This window comes from Oenanthe melanoleuca, chromosome 14 (assembly GCF_029582105.1).
Source record: "Oenanthe melanoleuca isolate GR-GAL-2019-014 chromosome 14, OMel1.0, whole genome shotgun sequence".
NCBI classification, from domain to species: Eukaryota; Metazoa; Chordata; class Aves; order Passeriformes; family Muscicapidae; genus Oenanthe; species Oenanthe melanoleuca.
Genome location: NC_079348.1, coordinates 14,855,326 through 14,872,711, shown reverse-complemented (window position 1 = coordinate 14,872,711; position 17,386 = coordinate 14,855,326). Strand labels below are relative to the sequence as shown.

The following is a 17,386-nucleotide window of genomic DNA, read 5'->3' as shown; positions in this document are numbered from 1 at the left end:
GTACATGATGATCCCTGTGAAAAGGGGAAGCTGTTTGAGAAAAAGACCAAACTCATGCACAAACCTAAGTGAGCTCCCAGAGCACTCTCCTCATGTTTTTTGTAGAGCTGAGTTTAGACCTTGAAAACCACCTCTAGGCCACCCTGGAGTTCCACTGGACAGCTTGTTTCCAGCTGGAAACACAAGCAGGACACCTGCAGTTCTCCATGGCTGAATCAAACTGGAGGCATAATAATCCATTAGCTGAGACCTTTCAATGCACTGGCTTGTCCTAAGGGAGTTGTCTGGTTAATTTGTGACATAAAACTACATTTCCCAACTGCAAGACACCTGAGACAGCAGCACATTTATTTACCTGAACCAGATGTGCTTATCCTGGGAAAGCTGAGGTGTAATCCACTGGCTTTGGGAACACTGGGTTCTCCTCCTGCAGTACAGCCTCAAGTCTGTGGCTCCACAGGGGTGATACCTGTCCTTGTACCACCTCATTTATGGAATCAAGGCCTGAAGACAGCTGGGAAGGGACTTTGAAAACGTGACAGGACACAGGGAATGGCTCCCACTGCCAGAGGGCAGGGCTGGATGGGATATTGGGCAGGAATTGTTCCCTGGGAGGGTGGGCAGGCCCTGGCACAGGGTGCCCAGAGCAGCTGTGGCTGCCCCTGGATCCCTGGCAGTGTCCAAGGCCAGGCTGGATGGGGCTGGGAGCGGCCTGGGACAGTGGGAGATGTCCCTGCCCATGGCAGGGGTGGGATGGGATGAGCTTTAAGGTCCCTTCCAACCCAAACCATTCCACGATCAGCGATTTAATCCTTTTAACTCAGCAGCTCGGGGCCCGCGTCCCTGAGGGAGCTGTCCCGGCCCCGCCCGCCGCCAGAGGGCGCTGCCGCCGAGCCGAGCGCCCGCCAAGATGGCGGCGTGTGGGGCGGCGAGCGGGGGCCCGGCCCCGGGCCGGGGATCGGGGCGAGCCGGGGTCGGCACGGTCCTGGCGGCCGCGCTGGCCGTGCTTGGCTCGCTGCAGGTGGCCCGCGGCGCCGGGTGAGTGTGTGGGCGCCGCCTGTGCCCGGCTGCGGCGGCTCCCGGTGCCCTGCGGTCGGGCTGCTGGAGCGGGTGCCGAGCGGGACAGCCGCCCTCGCAGCGCGGCGGGTCACGGGAGAAGCGGGCCGGGGGTGCCAGCGAGGCCGTGCCCACCCCGAGCTGCCCCGCTCTCATCACCCACCTTTGCGGCCTTGGGGCAACCGCGTGTTGTCGTTGCAGGAGCCCCCCCGGCGAGCCCCCCCTGCGGCCCTACCCGCCCCGGCAGCACGGCCCGTGGCACGGCCACAGGCACGTCCGGGACTGCCAGCCCCTCAAGTACGGGAACCTCACGCACGAAGCGTGGCCCGGCGACAACAGCACGGCCGGCCCGGTGGCTGTCACCAGAACCTTTGTCTCGTACCTCCACCCGGAGGGCAGCGACCGCAAGGTGATCTATGGGCACTTCACCTTCGTGAGGAACCCCCTGAGGACCTTCTCGGTGCTGGAGCCGGGCGGTGCCGGCGGCTGCCTGGCTCAGCGCAGAGTCCCCGTGGAGGAGACTGCGAAGCTCAGCAAGTGTCTGGTGGCCCAGAACGGCGGGTACTTTAACATGAAAACTGGAGAGTGCCTTGGGAATGTTGTGAGCGATGGAAAGCTGGTGAAAAACTCTGGAGGCCTGCAGAACGCTCAGTTTGGCATCCGGAAAGATGGCACCATGGTGTTCGGGTAAGAGCTGGGGTACTTGGAGAGTGCTTCTAGCCTGAAGGCTTTCAGGCAGCATGGGCAGGCAGCTCATCACAGCACTGCCTCCTTGGCCTCCCCAGTTAGAGCAGACGCTCACTTGGAATGCTGAAGCTAGGGACGTTCTTGCTGTACCTCTGTGGCCCTTGGCTCGTGTCCTAGGATGAAGAGAAGCTCAAACTTATGATCTCCAGCTGCTTATGTTCCAGTGTCTCCTCTCCCAGCTTGCAGAAGGGACACTGGGCAGGGTGGAAGGGAGAGGGCTCTGTGTTCACCCCACAGAGTGCAGTGTGTGTGCTCTGGCTGCAGTGCTGAAAGGCTGGGCTTTGGAAGGAGCCTCACAAGGTGCCTCATCCCTGCTCAGCACAGGCTGGATGGAGTGGGCTGCTCAGAGCCATGCCTGGTTGGATTTTGAACATCTCCAGAGATGGAGACTCCACATCCTCTCTGGGCAAACCTGTGGTTGACCATATTAACACTTTTTGGGAGCACTTTAAGGGCAGTGACTTCACCACTGCAATAGGCAGCTGTGCCAGTGCCTGACCACCCTTTCCATGAAGGAATTTTCCCAATATCCCTTCTAAACCTCCCCTGGCACAGCTCGAGGCCATTCCCTCTCAATCTGTTCCTGTTCCCTGGGAACAGAGCCCTGTCCCCTCCTGTCAGGGAGTTGTGCAGAGCCAGAAGGTTCCCCCCGAGCCTCCTTCTCTCCAGGCTGAGCCCCTTTCCAGCTCCCTCAGCCTCTCCTGGTGCTCCAGCCCCTTCTCCAGCTCTGTTCCCTTCCCTGGACACTCTCCAGCCCCTCAGAGTTTTTCTTGTGAAAGGCCCAGGACTCCTCCCAGCACTGGAGGTGCCTCAGCAGTGCTCAGCACAGGGGATCCAGGGTCACTGCTCTGGCCCTGCTGGCCACATTGTGGCTGGTCCAGACCAGGTGTCACTGGCCTTCTTCCCCCCGAGCATGTGACCCTCCCCAAGCAGCTGGAGACAGTAGTTCTGATCACCCTCTGGTGAGGAATATTTGGCTGAGTGCAAGGTCTCCAGGAGCTGCCCTTCCCCAATGGCAGGAGGATTCTAAATGTCCCAGAAAGGTTCACAGGACCCTTCTGGTCTCAGAAGATGCAGCAGCAGCCTGGAAGCTGCATCCTCCACCCTTCTGGTTGCTCACTCCCAGGCCTCAGGAAGGATCCCTGCAAATCTAAGCCAGGGCTTTATCCTACAGCCATTCTGGCAGCCCTGAGTACCATGGCCTTGATTTATGTGAGAGAGGGGCTGGGTGGGTCAGTGACACATCCCTTCTGTGGGGGGACTGCTGTGGAGTGACCAACAGCAGTCTGAGGGTCACTGTTGAGTCCTTAACCTCAGCTCTGCCCTGCTGCTCCCCAGCTCTGGCAGGATGTCCCTGTTAAATGGAGCTGTTGTTGTGTTTGGTGCTTTTGTGCCTTCCAAACCATCATCAGAAAAATAGTTAGGGTGTAAATAATTTTGGCTGTCAGGACAGTGGGGAAAGTCATTCACAGCTTGACTGGTTCACCCTGCATCAGGACCAGCAGGACACAGCCTAGGGCACAGTTGCCCCACCCTGCAAAGCTGCTGCTGCTGCTGCTCCCTGGGCTGACAGGGGGTAAATCCAGGCTTTAAAAGCTGTCAGTCCCTGCCCAAACTATTTAGTAGTTTGATCTAATTTTAGCCATGTTCATGTTGTCTTCTTGTACCTTTCCCATGGGAAAAGAGAATTAGTTTTGCATGTTTTCCATTCAGTTATTTGCAATTACACTTCTCTACAAAGCACAGAGCTTTGTTTGCTTACAGTCACGGATACCAGACAAGTAAAAATTCAGCATCCAGCTCCCACAAAGCATCAAGAAAGTCATCTTTAAACCCAGAATCTCTGGCAGAGCACAGCTGTCCAGCTCCAGTCCCTGCTGCCTTTCTCTCAGTCGGAAACATCCCCCAGCACCAGGCTCTGATGAGGCAGGTGTTCCTCTTCACCCTCATTCAGGAGAGAGCAGCATCCTTCCTGTGGTGACACACAGCACCCAGATGGAAGGGGCAGGCAGCATCCAGTGCAGCTGCAGGCAGGCTGGATGCTCTAGCTCCAAATGCTCTCCAAAGCTGTTTGGTGTCACATTTTTGGAGAATAGAAGCTGACAGGCAGCAAGATGTTACAGCTGCTTCCACAGATCCCTGAATATTTGGCAGTGGCTCTGTCCTTGTGTTGTGCCAGATGCTTGCTGCCCTTGTTACCCTGGCTGAGATCTGCTGGCCACATTGCTGTTGTTGCTGGCCACATGGTTTCAGGCACAATGGCCTGGGACCATCATTAGCTGTGGGTTTGTGCAGAAGAGCAGAGAGCAGGCTGCTAAAGTGATGTTTCACACTGCTTGGCCCCTGGTTTTGGATGTAGCTATCCTTCCTTCTGCCTTCTGCTTTCACCCTGCTTCAGGAGCCTGCTGGCAGCAGGAGAGGCTTTACCATGACATGCTGTGACTGTGGGTAACCCTCCTGCCCTCTGTTCCTAGTTACCTGTCTGAGGAGGATGTCCTGGATCAATCCAACCCCTTTGTGCAGCTTGTGAGTGGGGTGGTTTGGCTGCTGAGGAATGGAGAGGTGTACATCAACCAGAGCCGGGTGGCCGAGTGTGGTGACACTCAAACCACAGGTAAATACTGTGGGGCCTGGCTTCAGCCTGCCCATGCATTGTCCTTCCTCTGGGGCTCTTGGGAGAAGGGGTGCTTAAGAAGTCCAGCTTTCAGAGAATCATGGAATAATTTGGGTTGGAAGGACCTTAAAGACCATCTTATTCCACAGCCCTGCTGTGAGCAGGGACAACTTCCACTATCTCAGGTTGCTTCAAGCCCTGTCCAGCCTGACCTTGGACACTTCCAGGGATCCAGGGGCAGCCACAGCTTCTCAGGGCACTCTGTGCCAGGGCTTCTTCACCCTCACAGCCAAGAATTCCTATCCTGTCTAACCTGTCTAGAGAAATTAAAATCAGATAGCTCTCACAGGAGTTGAAAGATTGTGAATCCCCTGCTTTGTCCCTGTGCCAGACAAGAACTTAAATCAAAAGCATTTTTGTAGGGCTTGGATGAGCAAGAGAAGCCTGGGCTGTGCTCCTCACCGTGTTTCAGTTCAGATGAGGCCCTTGCTGGGAGCTATTTTGCAGACAGATGTGTCTTCACAGCCCATTTTTTCCCATCTGAGTGTGAATTGTTCCCTGTCCTGCAGGAACCTTTGACAAGTTCATCAACGTGATTTCAGCCAGGACTGCAGTGGGACACGACCATCAGGGCCAGCTGGTCTTGGTTCATGTGGATGGACAGACAGAATCCAGAGGGTAAGGCCTTAAATTCCTGGGACTGGAGGGACACTGCAGCTGTCAGGGCCATGTTTTAAGGCAGAGACTTGTAGAGCTCAGGAGAGCCAAGAAAGACTCACACAGCCCTCCTCAGGGTGCATGGGATGAGAGAGATTCCCCTTCCACCACAGAGAGCAACAAGCTCCTGATCTAACAGCTTCACTGAAGGCAAATCAACAACCAACCTCTGCTTTGCAGGGTCAACCTGTGGGAAATGGCAGACTTCCTGAAGCAGCAGGGAGTCATCAATGCTATCAACCTGGATGGTGGAGGCTCTGCCACGCTGGTGCTGAATGGGACCCTGGCCAACTACCCCTCTGAGCACTGGTAGGTGCTGCTGCCTCGTCCCAGGGCTCCTGTCAGGGTGCAGAGCCCAGCCCCACACCCTGGCCTGGCTGGGAGGGCACAGCAAAGGCAGGTGGCAGGATCTGGGGCAGAGAGCAGCTCTAGACTATAGAGTGAATGGCTCCATGTTTTTTCCACTTAGTCATCCAGGATTAAAGCTGAGCTGGTTCCATACAGGCAGCAAAGCTGTGGCTGTGACTGAGTGGCTGGTGTGGGAATCGGATAAGGCAGCAGCTCTTAGTCTGGGAGAGTCAGAGCTGCACATCCATGGGAATTAGCAGAGATCTGTCAGTAGCTTATTATTGTGGAAGAGAAACACTGACTGGGACACCCTGCCCTACCTCATGGGAAGGAATCTACAGAATATTCTGTTTTAAATTCAACTTTTTAGTCAGTTCTGACTGTAAACATGAAGGGATTTAACATTCAGTTGCTATAACTACAGTGATATAATTTATATCAAAGCAAATAACATTCAAGAAAATGTGTGCTGGGTGCCAGAATGAGGGAAGCTGGGAACTGCTTTAAGGGAGACTTTGTTGCTTCTGTAATTCCGTGTTTGAAATGATACCTGTCAGATGGGATTTATAACTCAGTTAAAACATTGACTCCCATGTAGTTGTATGTTTCTGTTTTCCCAGAATTAATGTTCATGTTTGGCAGTGTGGATCAGGAGGAAATCTCTGGGTTACAGAACGGGTGTTGGGCTGGTGTGGGCAGCGGTGCCGGCTCAGCTCGTGTCCCCTGTGCTGTCCCCAGCCTCTTTAACAGCATGTGGCGCTGTCCCCGGAGCATCTCCACCGTGGTGTGTGTGCACGAGCCGGGCTGTGACCCTCCCGACTGCAGCGGCCACGGGCTCTGCGTGGCCGGGAGCTGCCGCTGCGACAGCCCCTTCTGGGCAGGACCCGCCTGTGACAGCCTGGACTGCGGCCCGGCCAACTGCAGCGGGCACGGCCTGTGCAGCGCCTGTGAGTCCCTGCGCTGGGCCGGGCGGGGCTGCGGGGCTGCAGGGGCGGGGCAACGCTGGGGAGCGAACCTGGGAGCGAACCTGGGGAGCAGCCCTGGGGAACATCCTGGGGAGCGTCCCTGGGGAACAGCCCTGGGGAGCATCCCTGGGGAACAGCCCTGGGGAGCAGCCCTGGGGAGCGTCCCTGGGGAACAGCACTGGGGAACAGCCCTGGGGAACAGCACTGGGGAACAGCCCTGGGGAACATCCCTGGGGAGCAGCCCTGGGGAACAGCCCTGGGGAACAGCCCTGGGGAACAGCCCTGGGGAGCATCCCTGGGGAGCATCCCTGGGGAGCAGCCCTGGGGAGCAGCCCTGGGGAACAGCCCTGGGGAACAGCCCTGGGGAACAGCACTGGGGAACAGCCCTGGGGAGCATCCCTGGGGAACAGCCCTGGGGAGCAGCCCTGGGGAGCAGCCCTGGGGAGCAGCCCTGGGGAGCAGCCCTGGGGAACAGCCCTGGGGAACAGCCCTGGGGAACAGCCCTGGGAGCATCCCTGGGGAACAGCCCTGGGGAGCATCCCTGGGGAGCATCCCTGGGGAGCAGCCCTGGGGAGCAGCCCTGGGGAACAGCCCTGGGGAACAGCCCTGGGGAACAGCACTGGGGAACAGCCCTGGGGAACAGCCCTGGGGAGCATGGTGTCCCTGCCCACCAGGCACCAGCTGGCTGCATGGGGCTGCTTCCCCTCTGCTCCAGCATCTGAGGCACAGATGGTCAGAACTCGTTGCCTTTAGGAGCCAGCAGCAGGCTGGGCTGTGGCTTGGGGCTGGAAACTTCAAGCTCTGTGCCTCAGTTTCCCTTTCTGCCCCATGCTTGTGCTCTGGGTTTTTTTGTGAGGCTGCTGATGTGCAGGGCTGTGTGAAAGCAGCTGCTTCTGTTTCCTCCCCTTATTGTTCTTCTTTACTTGCCTCTCCTACTTGATAATTTTTCCAAGTGTGCAGGTGCTACTCTTTCATGAATCTGAACCTAGGGGTTGCTGAAATGTCTGCCCCCAGGTGCTGCCCTCTGTGCCCAATCTCATTACCCTCTTCCTGTCCTCCTGACCCCTGGCTTGACTCTCATTCAAGTGTGCCCCAGTGCAATGGCTGGGCAGAGCTTGGTGGCTGCAGATGTTGCCAGTAGCTGACCCAGAGTTGATCCCAGGGAATGCCATGAGCAGGGATTGCATTTGGGAGGGGGGTGTATGAACCCACCCTTTATGTGAGCACAGGGTTCCTGTTCTGGGGGTTTGCTGGCAGGGTAAGAAGGCACCTCAAGGGGCAGAGGCTCCTAATTTCGAGTCCTTGCTGCATGCAAGTTCTTTTGTTGTCAGTAACACTGTTCCACGTGTTTGTGTAGCTGGATGCCTGTGTGACCCCGGCTGGACTGGCAGCAACTGCACTGAAGGTGAGCACTGGCTGCTACTGCCCTGCCCCTTCACAGCAGGGAGAGGGGGGAGGGAACTCTGTCCAGCAGCTGCCTGCCCGAGGGGGAGCAGGGGAGGGAAGGGCCACCCTGTGGGCTGGGCTGCTCTCTTCTGGCAGTGTGAGTTTAACTGCAGCTGCTTGGTGTGAGACACTGAACCCCTTTGCTCATTGTTCAGGGCACACACTGAGCTGATGGCTGAGCATCCTCCTCACCCTGAGCTGTGCTGTGCACTGGGATTGCTCACCTCTGCCACCAGGGCCCTGGTGACACCTCTGCTTGTCTCCTGCAGCCTGTGCTCCTGGTTCCTACGGGGAATCCTGCAGCCAGAAATGCCAGTGCCAGCACGGCAGCTCCTGTGACCCCGTGCACGGAGCCTGCACCTGCCCTGCTGGCTTCCATGGCACCAGCTGTGAGCATGGTAAGGGTCCTGTGAGCATGGTAAGGGTCCTGTGAGCATGGTGAGGGTCCTGTGAGCATGGTGAGGGTCCTGTGAGCAGGGGAGGGTCCTGTGAGCATGGTAAGGGTCCTGTGAGCATGGTAAGGGTCCTGTGAGCATGGTGAGGGTCCTGTGAGCAGGGGAGGGTCCTGTGAGCAGGGGAGGGTCCTGTGAGCATGGGGAGGGTCCTGTGAGCAGGGGAGGGTCCTGTGAGCATGGTAAGGGTCCTGTGAGCATGGTAAGGGTCCTGTGAGCATGGTGAGGGTCCTGTGAGCAGGGGGAGGGTCCTGTGAGCAGGGTGAGGGTCCTGTGAGCATGGTAAGGGTCCTGTGAGCAGGGGAGGGTCCTGTGAGCAGGGGGAGGGTCCTGTGAGCATGGTGAGGGTCCTGTGAGCAGGGGGAGGGTCCTGTGAGCAGGGGAGGGTCCTGTGAGCAGGGGGAGGGTCCTGTGAGCATGGTGAGGGTCCTGTGAGCAGGGGGAGGGTCCTGTGAGCATGGTGAGGGTCCTGTGAGCATGGTGAGGGTCCTGTGAGCAGGGGGAGGGTCCTGTGAGCATGGTGAGGGTCCTGTGAGCAGGGGAGGGTCCTGTGAGCATGGTGAGGGTCCTGTGAGCAGGGGAAGGGTCCTGTGAGCATGATAAGGGTCCTGTGAGCATGGTGAGGGTCCTGTGAGCAGGGGAGGGTCCTGTGAGCATGATAAGGGTCCTGTGAGCAGGGGAGGGTCCTGTGAGCATGGTGAGGGTCCTGTGAGCAGGGGAGGGTCCTGTGAGCAGGGGGAGGGTCCTGTGAGCAGGGTGGAGGGTCCTGTGAGCATGGTGAGGGTCCTGTGAGCAGGGGAGGGTCCTGTGAGCAGGGGGAGGGTCCTGTGAGCAGGGAAGGGTCCTGTGAGCAGGGGAAGGGTCCTGTGAGCAGGGGGAGGGTCCTGTGAGCAGGGAAGGGTCCTGTGAGCAGGGGAAGGGTCCTGTGAGCATGGTGAGGGTCCTGTGAGCATGGTAAGGGCTGTTCTGTGAGCAGGGTGAGGGCTGTTCTCAGCGACCTCTGGGGCTGGGGACAGCATTTTTTGTCACCTCTGAGCCACCTCTTGTAGGCAAAGCAAGGGGCAGTTCTGCCAGGGGAGCTCAGGCCTGAGCATCACCAGCTGCCTCCCAGTTCTTCTGGGCCTGCCTGTCCTACTCAAATGGGCTAAAAGGAGAGGAAGGAGCAGAAATAATAGTTTTCTTCATCAACAGAAAATTGTGGATTCCTGTTTTGTCTCAGCCCCAAAGAACTGCATTCCTTTCCCAGAGCCCCTAAGTGAACATAAAACATCCCCTGCTCCAGGGTGCTGCAGCAGGCCCTGCTGTAGCCAGGTTCAGGTGATGCAGATCAGTGCCTGTGGACTGCTCCAGAGGGCTGTCCTGCCATCCAACCTCAGTGCTAATGGAGCTGGCCCTGTCCTGCCTCCTGTAACCACTCCAGGCCCCTGTATCGTAGTGAAGGAGTTAATTCCAGTTGGGTGTGAATTTCCTGGGTTCCTGATTCTGTCAGTGGTGCTCTGTTCCAGCCTGGGTATCTCAGCCAATCCCATCCCAGAGATGTTGCCCAGAGCAGCTGTGGCTGCCCCTGGATCCATGGAAGTGTCCAAGGCCAGGTTGGATGGGGCTTGGAACAACCTGGGATAGTGGAAGGTCCCTATCCATGGCAGGGGCTTGGAGCAAGATGAGCTTTAAAATCCCTTCCAGCTCAAACCATTCCATGATTCTGTGATGCCAGTTTTACACAAACACCCCTCTGAGTCTCACCAAAGAGCAGCCCTGAACTCCCAGCAGGGTGCTGCTCCCAGGCTGCTGCAGGCTCAGCTGAGCCACAGCCTCGGTGGTGTCAGAGCAGGTGGAGCTAAACACTAATCTTAGAAAATTAGGATTTTAGTTACCTTGCTGAAAATAATGAAAAGTTAGAAGTTAGAAGGGAGTAGTTATCTGAAACTTAAATAATTGATGGTCTGTCATTTCATGTTTTCTCAGCTGTGCTTACAATGGGAAAAGATGAATCTGGTGATCAGACCTAAAGGAACATAGACAATGCAACCAGAAACTCTTTCTTTGAAAAACTGGACTATCCCCAGAAATCATTTGTATTGTCAGTGATAGAAAAGGTCAAGAGTTCAGGGTGAGGAAGACTCCCCTTCCTTCCTCCTTTTGAGACCCCTCCCCAGGAAAACGACCCCAGACTTAATTTAAGAAGTCAATCAATGCTTAATAGCTATTCAAGCTAATTACCATAGGAAGGGGGGATGGGAGGGGCTGTTATTATGAATATGTATTTGTTTGAATCCTTTGTCAGTAAATAGACTCTGTGATCACCTGTGAATTTGCAGTGCTGTTAGAGGATTACCTCACACTGCTGCCCAGCACTGAATAAACACACACTTTGTAACTTTAAATTGTTAGAGTCTTTTGTCCCTCACAGTTGAGTATTGGTATTAGACCAACACTCTTATTTTGGTAAATCAGGGCCTTGGCAATGACCCACCCCTCTGTGTTCCATCCCCAGAGTGTCCCCTGGGCTGGTTTGGGCTGAGCTGCCGGAGCCGCTGTGCGTGTGACCACTTGTGTCCCTGTGACCCCGAGACTGGAAGCTGCAACATCACCCAGCACAGGGCACTGCAGGACCAGCTGCACAGAGGTACTGACTGCAGGGGCTGGGCTTTGGGAAAAACCTGCAAGAGCAGCTTTAGTGCATATTGGTGTTTGCTTAGGCACCAGCTCTGCTTACCCTTGCTCTTTTTCAGTGGAATTTTACACCCTGCCCCACCTTTCTTCCTTTTTTATTTTTTTTTCCAGCTGGACAGTGCTTGGTTTCCCAGAATATGGAAAAGAGCAAAGAAAAATTCTCTCTGTCAGAGTAAGTGTGTGGTGCATCTCAGAGGCTGTCACAGAGCATGGGGGGTGTTCAGTCTGCAGAAATGGAGGCTCAGGGCTGACCTCACTCTCCACAACCCCTGACAGGAGGGGACAGCCAGGGGAGTCGGGCCCTGCTGACAGGGAACAGGGACAGGACAGGGGGAAACATCCCTGAGTTGTGCCAGGAGAGGTTTGGTTTGGATCTTGAGGAAATTCCTTCACAGAAAGGGTGTTCAGGCACTGGCCTAGGGTGCCCAGGGAGGTGGTAGAGTCCCCATCCCTGGAGGGATTTAGAAGCTGTGTGGGTGTGGCAGCTGGGACATGGTTCAGTGGTGGCCTTGGCAGTGCTGGGTTAATGGTTGGACTCGATGACCTTGGAGGGCTTTTCCAGCCTAAAGGATCCCCTGGTTCTCTCCTGTCTGAGAGTGTCCCACAAGCTTGGGAGCACAGAGAAGGGAGAACAATCCTCTGCACACTGGGCACACAGGTGAGCTGTGGTGATGTGATTTGTGTCCCCAGAAGCTCCTGGCTGTCCCTGAGCTGTGCCCTGGCCCTGCTGCTGGTGCTGAGTGCCCTGGGGAACGTGTGGCTGCTGCTGCGGGGGCGGCGGCGGCAGCAGGACCGGGACTATCGCTACCACCCCCTGAGGGACATCAACGGGGGCAGCCCCCACTGCCCCACTGCTGCTGCCTGGGACCAGGAGGAGCCCCAGGAGCCCCAGGAGCCAAACCAAGAGTTCCTTTAGAGTCGTGGATGGGATGGGTATTTCACCCTGCATCGCCCCTCAGCACTGACTGGCACTGGGGCTGTTCCCACTGCTGCCCGAGGAGCCTCAGCCCAGGAACTGCCCTGTTAGGCTGTGGTTTCCTTTCCTCTGCTGCCCCAGCACCCAGGACTGCAGCATTAGGGGATGCAGGACATCCCTTGGGTGAGGGAATTCCACAGCTGCAGCAGGAAGGGAGATGGGCTGATTCCTTTCAAAACTTGAGGGAAACAGGTGAGGGATGCAGGTCGCAGGCACCTCTGAAAGATCCCTGCTCACCTGAGCTGTGCTTTTTAAGATGCAACTTAAACTGCCTCTAGTACAAAGCTGGGCTTAAGGGTATTACAGTCAATGTCTGCCCTTCCTTGCTCAGCTCAGATTTTACTCACAAAAGTGAGAAAAAGTTTGTTATAAAATGTTGAAGCAGGTGCAGCACCCAGTGCCAGCAGAGCCCTCCTCTCCTGGCCAGGGTGGTGGCTCAGGGGAGACACACAGGGTTGTGACAGCCCAGGCAGGGCTGGAGTGTTTTCTGGCCAATCCTCAGGCCAGAGCGGCCCCAGAGGGTGATGAGTGCTGTGTTTTGGGGCAGCTCCTGCAGCACAGCACCACAAAAAGCCCTGTCAGCTCCCAGGTTCCATTTGTGCATCTCCCCAAAGGCTCCTGAGGGACCCTGGCAGTGACACAGCCTGGAGCTGTCCCTGTGGGGAGGGGCACAGACAGGGACAGCCTGGCATGGCTGGCATGGCACAGCCTGGGCTGCCCTGCCCCAGCTGGGCACTCCTCAGAGGGACCAGCAAGGTCTCCAGCCCAGCCAGGATCCTGAGCACCTTCTCTGGAAAGGAACACATCCTTCCACAGTTACCTTAGAACAGTGTTGGAGTTTGCTTCCCATGGGGGAAACCCAGCCTTGGATGAGCCCCTTGGATGCTGCAGAGGGGTGAGAGCCTGTCTGAGCCCCACATATCTTTATGCACTCCCTTTTTACCTCTCCAAGTAAAGGATGTGTAATTTCTGTGCCAGTGTTGGCATCAAATCAGCCTGTAACCAAGAGACTCTATTTTTCTATGATTTACAGAAGATTATTTGAAACTTGAATAAAGTCTATTAGTGCTACCTGTCTGAAACTCAAAATTTCTGATGTGCAGCTGCAGAAGGAGCTGATCCTCTCCCAGTTAACCTCAGCCAGCCAGTGGAACCCAGGGGCTCTTTTATTTTTAATAACATCCACACTGCAGGAGGTACTGTTCAGCCCACTTCTGTGCTAGGAAACTAAACAAAAGATGCTGGTTCTGTAGAAAAAAGCCCAAACATTTTAGTTAAATTCAGGAAAAAATGAATACAAGCTTTACCTCTGCTTCTGGGGGCAAAGAAAGCAGCACACAGGCTTGAATTTTCATTGCCCTGCAATTTCAACAGTTGAATCAAACAATTCCACATGTTCTCAGAGATGTTTTATTTCCCACATACCCAAAAGTACAACTCTACCAGAACCAACAGACACCATCACTGGAGGATACCTGTTATTTCAGCACCCTGCAGTGGCCTCTTACAGGAGGTTTGAGGGTTTTGGCTGAGAAGAATGAGGATTTCAGTGTGTAAAACCAAAGCCAGCTGCAAAGGAGAGAAAGTAAGTGCTGCTAAAAAACTTAATTAATGCCCATTTAACTTGTGTAACTGAAAGCTTGGAAGTGGGTGTTGGTGTCACTGAAAGCCAGCAACTGACTTGACTCCAATTTCACCTTCCAAGAGAAATAATCAGATGTAAGGAGCATCACAAACGTGTTGGAGGATTATTAAAGCTATTTGCATGCAGGGATCTCTGACAGCTGCTATCAGGTAAGTCTCTAATAGCTGTTCCTTGCATTAATTGCTCACAGTACAAACATTTAGGATATTAAAACAGTGTGAGCCCATAAAATGCCTTTTGAAAGGAGGGATTCCCTGCCTGGAGCAGGGCTGGCCTCAGCCCCAGCAGCTTCCCAGCCCAGTGTGGACAGCTGGGCTCACCACTTCCTACTGGGAAGCGCCAGTGGGCTATGGCATTTTCAAAATCTTTTGTTAATAAACCAAACTGGGATTACAAGTTATTCCCAGTTCCTGAAAGGGAACAGACAGAACCGAACTGGCTGGGCAGAGGAGCCCGGCTGCATCTCAGTCACTCGGGACTCCCTGGCCTGGTGCCCGTCGGGAATTCTGTTCCCAGCAGTGAATACGGGAGCTGAGGAACGGCCGAGCTGCTGCGGGGCCTCCCTGTGAGCGTGCCCAGAGCCCAGCCCTGCTCCGGGGCCACCTGCGGGGCTGGAGCAGCCCCGGGGGCACAGCCCTGCCCCGGTGTCACCTGCGGGGCTGGAGCAGCCCCAGTGTCCCAGCTCTGCTCCAGTGTCACCTGCGGGGCTGGAACAGCCCCGGGGGCACAGCCCTGCTCCGGTGCCACCTGCGGGGCTGGAACAGCCCCGGGGGCACAGCCCTGCTCCGGTGCCACCTGCGGGGCTGGAGCAGCCCCGGGGGCACAGCCCTGCTCCGGTGCCACCTGCGGGGCTGGAACAGCCCCGGGGACACAGCCCTGCTCCGGTGTCACCTGCGGGGCAGGGACAAAGCCCCTTTTTCACATCAGGGAGCAGCAAAACACGGCTCAGGACTGTGCCCTGAAGGACAGCCGAGGCCATCCAACATCCACCCTCCTGCTCCGTGTTTGCCCTTCCCAGCCCTGGGCCAGAGCCCAGGGCACAGCTGAACTTCTCGGGAATGAAGGTGTCAGCTCTGGCCTGTGGCTGCGCCCTGTGGCACAGCACCCTGCACTCCCCCAGCCATGGCACCAGCTCTGAGGTAGGTGTTGTGTTTGCATAGGGAATATCTGAACCAGGGAGAGCCCCAATTTGCTGGGGCCAGTTTTTAATTAGCAGCTCATTCCCTGCACACAGCCCCAGCTCACTGACCTCTGCTGGGGGGAGCAGGGAAGGCTTTGCTGCACCCAAAATGAGGCCAGTGCCAAGGATTGGGCTTAGGAGATTTCTGAGGATCCAGAACCCCTCCCAGACTCAGCTCACTGTGAAGAAAACTGAGTCTATTTTCTAAAGTACATTGATATCATTTGAGGGAGAAAATGGTGATATAGAAGAATTCTGTGTCTCTGACAAGGTCAGGTTTAAAAAACACAGCACAGCAGCCAGGCTGTTGCTCGCTTTCTCCTGTTAACATTCAGAAGAAAAAGGGAAAAAATATCGAGTTGTTTAAGTTGGTTTCAAAGTAAATTGTCAGGTGGGATAAACCAGGCAGCCTTGCCAAGAAGAGGTCACTAGCTGCTTCACAAACCTGTGCTGTGATCTCTGATGGGCAGAGGAGTGCTACTGCCAAGGGACAAGAGGAAAAACTAGGATTGGGATATTCCCAGAGCCTGGAATGCCCTGTGGAACCAGCCCTTGACCTCACCCTTCAGAGATCTGCCAGGGGTCAAGTTCCAGATGCTTCACTGACAAAAATTAAACACCCAAAACTTCTGGTGGGCAGCAAACAGCATATACCACATTTCAAAATAAAATAAAATTTAAAAAATCCAGGGCAAAGGAAGAGATTCTTACCCAGAGAACAGGAATGTTGCCACTGTAGGATGTGAGCAACCATGGGAGAAAGGAAACTAAAATCCTGAAACAGCACAGGGGGAACAGGGCTGGGTTTGCTTCCGGAGCTTTGGGAGTCTGAAACTGTTTCTAGAATCAGATTTTATTCTGAGTCAAGGATTTTCCATGAAGGATACACACATGAACTTTTGTTCCAGAATTCCTGACTTTCCAGAGAAAACATAGTACTTGTCCCTCTTTATCAGACTCCAGCTATGCAGAAATGCCAGAGACAGAAGTTTTATTTGTCTGGGAGAAACATTAAAGTCTATGGAACAACTGAGAAGTGGAAATCAGAACTTCCCTGAGCTCTATGTAAGGAAATTACCTCTTCACAGGGAGAGAAGCAAGGTGCACAATAATTCCCTTGGCTCCAATCCTTAAAAAAGCCACCAAACAACTCAAAACCACATCAAGTTCTTTGTCTCCCATTGTCCCAAATATTTTGGCTCTTTTCTCCTTTGGCAGAGCTTCAAAACCAGTGATTAAAAAAAGCAGGGTGGGAAGGAAGAACTTCACAGATTCCTGAATAAAAACTTGGTGAATATTTGACACCCCCTCTCATTTTTTTTTCACCTGGACAAGAACATGGATAACTTTGCTCCCCAACCTGGTTACAGGAACCATCAGAGATTAGGGACAGACATGGCATTTTTGGTGTGTAGGAAGACAGAGCATCTTCATGATACCTCCTGAACTCAATCCTTGTTTCTTAATCCTAAAAAACAGTCTAAAAAAGCACTGGACTCTCACCTTTCCTTGCAAGGAGGGTGACACAGCCCTTACTCCAATGCAGCCCTTTTGCAAGAACATCCAGTGATCACAAAGATCAGGACCCAAGCAGAAAGATTGCTTGGGATTAAAGACAATCAGTTATTCCTTTCTAAATCAAAGTTCATCCCATTAAAAAAAGGTGACTGTATTTAATAAATAGTCATTTCTGACATTATAAATAAGTTAAAAATTAATTTAAAATAAGCTAGTATAGAATAAATAGGCTTCAGTAAGTGCTTACATACATACATGCCTCTCTGAAAAATTTCAAGTGAGCTCATGTGTAAAAGAAGCAAGTTCTGTAATACTGCCAGAGAATCTTGTGCCTTCAGGAAATCAAATATTGCTTTTCTTAGCCCTTTAGGATTGGATTCAGTTCCCATCCACTCGAGAATGGGACAGACCTACTCATTATTGCTGTAAACCTGAGTAAAAAGAAACAATAGTTTGGAAGATGCCACTCACTGCAGGCAGATTCAATGCCTGGAATTTCTAAAAAAAAAAAAAAAAAAAAAAAAACCACAAAAAAACCATTTTGACTTTGTTTCTCAGCAGGGTTAAAAAATCCAACACATTTCCCAGAGCATCCTGCCAGACCAGAAGAGGTTTTTGGTTTGGCCTGGAAGTGATTTCTGAACTGTCCTACCTGCACCCAGGTGCTGGCAGTTCCTTCCAATGCCCACTTGACTGTTCAGGGTGGAACCAGTACCCTGTGGGCACCCAGGACATTCCCCTGGTTCTGCCACCCAGGAATTATCCACAGGTCCAACAGGTAAGGCAACATCAGCCTCCTCTGTGGGAAAGGAGTGATGGGAAGAGCCCTTTACAGTGGAGTGGGCTGGATCCCTGCAAACTCACAGGCACCCAAAATCCACAGGGGGTGAAGGAGGCTGCTGAGGAGCAGGCAGCTGACCCAAAACTCCCAAACCTTCCCCTGGAACTGGAGTTGTTTGGCTGAAGCAGCTCCCAGAGGCCTCTGTGTGTCCAAAGGGCTGTGAGTGCCCCACGGCTCAGCCTGGAGCTCTTTGGTTTGGGGCTGGGCA

The 17,386-nt window shown here is 54.3% G+C and overlaps 1 protein-coding gene across 1 annotated transcript; it reads left to right on the top strand.

Moving 5' to 3' along the window:
* Positions 1–881: 881 nt before the first annotated feature.
* NAGPA (N-acetylglucosamine-1-phosphodiester alpha-N-acetylglucosaminidase) lies at positions 882–13,065 on the top strand. The gene is made up of 11 exons (XM_056502980.1): positions 882–1,038; positions 1,258–1,743; positions 4,278–4,417; positions 4,987–5,095; positions 5,315–5,443; positions 6,221–6,429; positions 7,805–7,852; positions 8,163–8,291; positions 10,840–10,971; positions 11,130–11,190; positions 11,709–13,065. The coding sequence occupies exons 1-11, from the start codon at positions 911–913 to the stop codon at positions 11,932–11,934; spliced, it is 1,797 nt and encodes a 598-aa protein (XP_056358955.1). The 5' UTR covers positions 882–910; the 3' UTR covers positions 11,935–13,065.
* The last annotated feature ends 4,321 nt before the right edge of the window (positions 13,066–17,386 follow it).

What these genes read in the sequence shown, in the direction of transcription:
- NAGPA (XM_056502980.1), top strand. Translation starts at nt 911, where the DNA reads ATGGCGGCGTGTGGGGCGGCGAGCGGGGGCCCGGCCCCGGGCCGGGGA. An exon ending in GGACAGACAGAATCCAGAGG is followed by an intron (nt 5,096 to 5,314) that starts GTAAGGCCTTAA and finishes TCTGCTTTGCAG; the next exon opens with GGTCAACCTGTGGGAAATGG. An exon ending in GAAAAATTCTCTCTGTCAGA is followed by an intron (nt 11,191 to 11,708) that starts GTAAGTGTGTGG and finishes TTGTGTCCCCAG; the next exon opens with AAGCTCCTGGCTGTCCCTGA.